At 43.8% G+C, this 5,000-nt stretch overlaps 1 protein-coding gene across 1 annotated transcript in view; it reads left to right on the top strand.

Moving 5' to 3' along the window:
* LOC307268728 (bestrophin-4-like) overlaps positions 1–5,000 on the top strand; it is a gene marked incomplete at its 3' end in the record, with an annotated part of 21,578 nt that overhangs the window by 7,983 nt on the left and 8,595 nt on the right. The window contains exons 5-8 of the mRNA XM_080051464.1: positions 377–522; positions 3,824–3,978; positions 4,316–4,393; positions 4,760–4,912. Of these exons, the coding sequence (XP_079907590.1) occupies positions 377–522; positions 3,824–3,978; positions 4,316–4,393; positions 4,760–4,912 (532 nt within the window). The remainder of the gene's footprint in view (positions 1–376; positions 523–3,823; positions 3,979–4,315; positions 4,394–4,759; positions 4,913–5,000) is intronic.

Below are 5,000 nucleotides of genomic sequence, written 5' to 3'. Positions count from 1 at the left end.
GGAGTTCGCCTCTGGAGTGCAGGGTCGGAGGTTCAATCCCCCGTCTCCCCGCCACATGTCGACGTGTCCCTGGGCAAAGAGACACTGAACCCCAAATTGCTCCCGATAGTTAGCCTGCACCCTGCGTGGTAGCTGCTGCTGCTATCGGTGTATGAATGTGTGTGTGTGAATGGGTGAATGTGTACAAAACAATGTAAAGTGCTTTGAGTCACACACACACCATAGTAAATCCCCTCATATCTCCAGTTGTGTGCAGGGTAAAGATGACAGACAGACAGACACACACACACACACACACACACACACACACACACACACACACACACACACACACACACACACACACACACCATAGTAAATCCCCTCGTATCTCCAGTTGTGTGCAGGGGAAAGATGAGTACGGCCGCTTGCTGCGCAGGACGTTAGTTCGCTACGTCAATCTGACGTCACTCATCATCTTCCGCTCCGTCTCCACCGCCGTCTGCAAACGCTTCCCGACTATGGACCACGTGGTGGAGGCAGGTCAGTGTGTGTGTGTGTGTGTGTGGTTGTCAGTGTGTGTGTGTGTGTGTGTGTGTGTGTGTGTGTGTGTGTGTGTGTGTGTGTGTGTGTGTGTGTGTGTGTGTGTGTGTGTGTGGTTGTCTGTGTGTGTGTGTGTGTGAGTGTGTGAGTGGTTGTCTGTTTGTGTGTGTGTGTGTTTATGTTTATGTGTGTGTCTGTGTGTTTCTCTCTGTATGTCTTTCTGTCTGTCTATTGAAATATTAATTTAATTTTCCAATATATCGGTGTAGAGTTTCTACAGTAGGAAACTGATTTTGGATTCAGCCTTTGTTCATTCCATAAATTAATTAAAACAACATGTACAGGTCTGTCTGGCAAATGCATTTTCAGAATGTTTTTGAGACAAAAATGTCTCATGAATCGACCAGTGCTTGGTCTTGCTGTGTCATTGTATCTTCACCAAATTGATAATACTCAGACTGGGCTCATCTCCTTCCTGGAACTGTGTATGCTCCCGTGGGATTGGCTCATTACGGACCAATTAGAGCCGAGCTGAGAGCTGAGCCTGTTGTTCTGATGATGCGTGTGTGTGTGTGTGTGTGTGTGTGTGTGTGTGTGTGTGTGTGTGTGTGTGTGTGTGTGTGTGTGTGTGTGTGTGTGTGTGTGTGTGTGTGTGTGTGTGTGTGTGTGTGTGTGTGTGTGTGTGTGTGTGTGTGTGTGTGTGTGTGTGTGTGTGTGTGTGTGTGTGTGTGTGTGTGTGTGTGTGTGTGTGTGCGCGCGCGTGTGTGTGCGTGCTACATGTTTGTTAGGAGCTAAAGCCCTAAGGCGGCGATGTCATTTCTAATGTCTGTATGTAAACAAGGATGAGAAAAGTGAAAAGCACGCTCGGTTTTTAAATCTTTGAGAAGATTAGGGAATTTTAGCACTTTCTTTCCTGGTATGTTAAATTAAATACATTTTATTTATTTTTATTTTTAATTTTTTTAAATCATATCATTGGACAGGCTAGTTGTTGACTATGGCAAGTGATACATTATAAAGGTGCCCGGAGGAACTTTCAGCAGAACGCAGGTGGCGAAAAACAAATCTCCAGGTTCATTATGATATCTTCAAACAGAAACTTTGCACTTTTAACTCAGAGCTGAAAAGTGCAAGGCAGTCTTTCTTTTCTGACATCATCACCAAAAACAACAACAATGCACGTGCCCTGTTTGCTGCTGTCGACAGATTAACAAACCCTCCTGTGCCAGTAGCATCTGAACATCTCTCCACAAGAGCCTGCAATGAATTTGTCTCCTTTTTTACAGACAAAATTCACAAAATTAGACAAGCGGTCACCGCATCAATACCAAGTTCAACATATGTGTTCCCTCTTAAAATCAATTCAAATACAATGACACAATTTTATCTGATCAACCACAAAAACCTGGAGGACATTATACAACACCTGAACTCCTCATCCTGCTGCCTTGACATTCTGCCCACAGGCTTCTTTAAAACTGTTTTTAGCTGTATGGCCTCAGATGTTCTACACATTGTAAACATGTCCCTTCAGACAGGTGTATTCCCACAGGCCCTGAAAACAGCAGTCATCAAGCCACTCCTAAAAAAGAACAATCTAGATACATCGCTCATGAACAATTATAGGCCCATATCTAACCTACCATTTCTAAGCAAAATCATTGAAAAAGCTGTTTATCAACAGCTAAATAACTACTTAGCAATGAACAACTGCTTTGATGTCTTCCAGTCAGGATTTCGACAACACCACAGCACTGAGACTGCTCTGGTTAAGGTCCTCAATGACATCCACTTAAACACAGACAGTGGCAAAAGTTCTGTCTTACTTTTGCTTGATCTCAGTGCTGCTTTTGACACAGTTGACCACAGCATATTACTAGATCGACTAGCAAACTGGGTTGGACTTTCTGGAACTGTACTAAACTGGTTTGAATCCTACTTAAAGGACAGAGACTACTATGTGTCAATAGGCAATTTCACATCCGAGCGAACAAATATTGAATGTGGGGTTCCCCAAGGTTCCATTCTTGGGCCTTTTCTGTTTAACATCTACATGCTCCCACTAGTTCAGATTATGAATAAGAACAAATTATGCTACCATAATTATGCAGACGACACACACATTTACATAACCATATCACCAGGAGACTACAGTCCAATTCAAGCACTAAGTAAGTGCATTGAACAAATCAATGATTGGATGTGCCAACATTTTCTTCAATTAAACAACGACAAAACTGAAGTAATTGTCTTTGGTGCCAAAGATGAACAATTAAAAGTCAGCGCACAGCTTACATCCGTTATGTTAGAAAGCACACACAAAGCCAGAAATCTTGGTGTTGTCATAGACTCAGGCTTGAATTTCAAAAAACACATCAAATCAATTAATAAGTCAGCCTATTACCACCTTAAAAACATATAAATACTTAAAGGGCTTATGTCTCAGCAAGATTTAGAAAAACTTGTCCATGCATTTATCTTACCGTAACAGTGTCTTTGCAGGCCTTCCAAAAAAATCTATCCGACAGCTTCAGCTAATTCAAAACACTGCTGCTCGAGTCCTCACCAGGACCAAAAAAGTGGATCACATGACCCCAGTTCTGAGGTCTTTACACTGGCTTCCTGTCACTCAAAGAATTGATTTCAAAATACTGATGTTGGTTTATAAAGCACTAAATGGTTTAGCGCCAAAATATATTACTGATCTGCTGATACGTTATGAGCCGTCCAGAGCCCTTAGGTCGTCTGGGACAGGTCTACTTACAGTCCCCAGAGTTAGGACTAAACAAGGAGAAGCAGCTTTTAGTTTTTATGCACCAAGTATCTGGAACAAACTCCCAGAAAACTTGAGGTCTGCTGCAACCCTCAGTTCTTTTAAATCGAGTCTGAAGACTTTTCTGTTTCCATTTTAACCTGCAATTTTTATTTTATTTAAATGTTTTATTTCTATTCATTCGCTTTTAAATGTTTTATTAATTCGCTTTTCTAATGTGTATTGTGTATTTTAATCTTGCCCCCCTTTCTGTCCGGCTGTCTGTCTGTGTGTGTGTGTGTGTGTGTGTGTGTGTGTGTGTGTGTGTGTGTGTGTGTGTGTGTGTGCCTGCCTGCGTGTGTGTGTGTGTGTGTGTGTGTGCCTGCCTGTGTGTGTGTGTGTGTGTGTGTGTGCCTGCGTGCGTGTGTGTGTGTGTGTGTGCCTGCCTGTGTGTGTGTGTGTGTGTGTGTGTGCCTGCCTGTGTGTGTGTGTGTGTGTGTGTGTGTGTGCCTGCCTGTGTGTGTGTGTGTGTGTGTGTGTGTGTTGTAGGTTTCATGACCCCAGAGGAGCGTAAGGTGTTTGAGAACGTGCGCTCTCCTCATCTGAAGTATTGGATCCCGGTCGTCTGGTTCTGTAATCTGGCGTCTAAAGCTCGGGCCGAGGGACGCATCAAAGACAGCATAGACCTACAGAACCTACTCAATGTAATATATCTGTGTGTGTGTGTGTGTGTCTGTCTGTCTGTCTGTCTGTCTGTCTGTCTGTCTGTCTGTCTGTATGTATGTCTATCTGTGTGTCTGTCTGTCTGTCTGTCTGTCTGTCTGTCTGTCTGTCTGTCTGTCTGTCTGTCTGTCTGTCTGTCTGTCTGTCTGTCTGTCTGTCTGTCTGTCTATCTATCAATTTCCCCAAAAAAATATGACACATATTTCAATAGAAACGCAGCGTTTTTTAGTGTTATGATTGAAAAACAGCTGACCAAGTTTAAGCTCATTAAATAGGGCTTGTGTGTGTGTGTGTGTGTGTGTGTGTGTGTGTTAACAGGAGATGAACCGGTTCAGGACTTGGTGTGCGACTCTTTTTGGATACGATTGGGTCGGCATCCCACTGGTCTACACTCAGGTCTGTCTCTCTGCTAAATGTGTGTGTGTGTGTGTGTACATGTTGTCCAAAGCGGATGAAGCTCATCGAATCATAGAAGTTATCATCATTACTGTAACCTGATCACAGCTCCACATCTCCCACACAATCACACACACACATCCTCTCTCTCACACACACTCACTCACTCACTCACTCACTCACTCACTCACTCACTCACTCACTCACTCACTCACTCACTCACTCACTCACTCACTCACTCACTCACTCACTCACTCACTCACTCACTCACTCACTCACTCACTCACACACTCACACACACACACACACACACACACACACACACAGAGTGAACATATAAAGTATAATCTGTGTGTGTATTTCTAGGTGGTGACTCTGGCTGTGTACACGTTCTTCTTCACTTGTCTTATTGGCCGTCAGTTCCTGGACCCGGCTCAGGGTTACCCGGGTCACGACCTCGACTTCTACATCCCTGTCTTCACTCTGCTGCAGTTCTTCTTCTACTCCGGCTGGCTCAAGGTGTGTGTGTGTGTGTGTGTGTGTGTGTGTGTGTGTGTGTGTGTGTGTGTGTGTGTGTGTGTGTGTGTGTGTGTGTGTGTCTCTTTCT

Source organism: Ammodytes marinus (genome assembly GCF_949987685.1).
Source record: "Ammodytes marinus genome assembly, chromosome: 22".
NCBI lineage: Eukaryota > Metazoa > Chordata > Actinopteri > Uranoscopiformes > Ammodytidae > Ammodytes > Ammodytes marinus.
The sequence above is the reverse complement of the archived record's forward strand: the minus strand, read 5'-3'. Positions and strand labels throughout refer to the sequence as shown.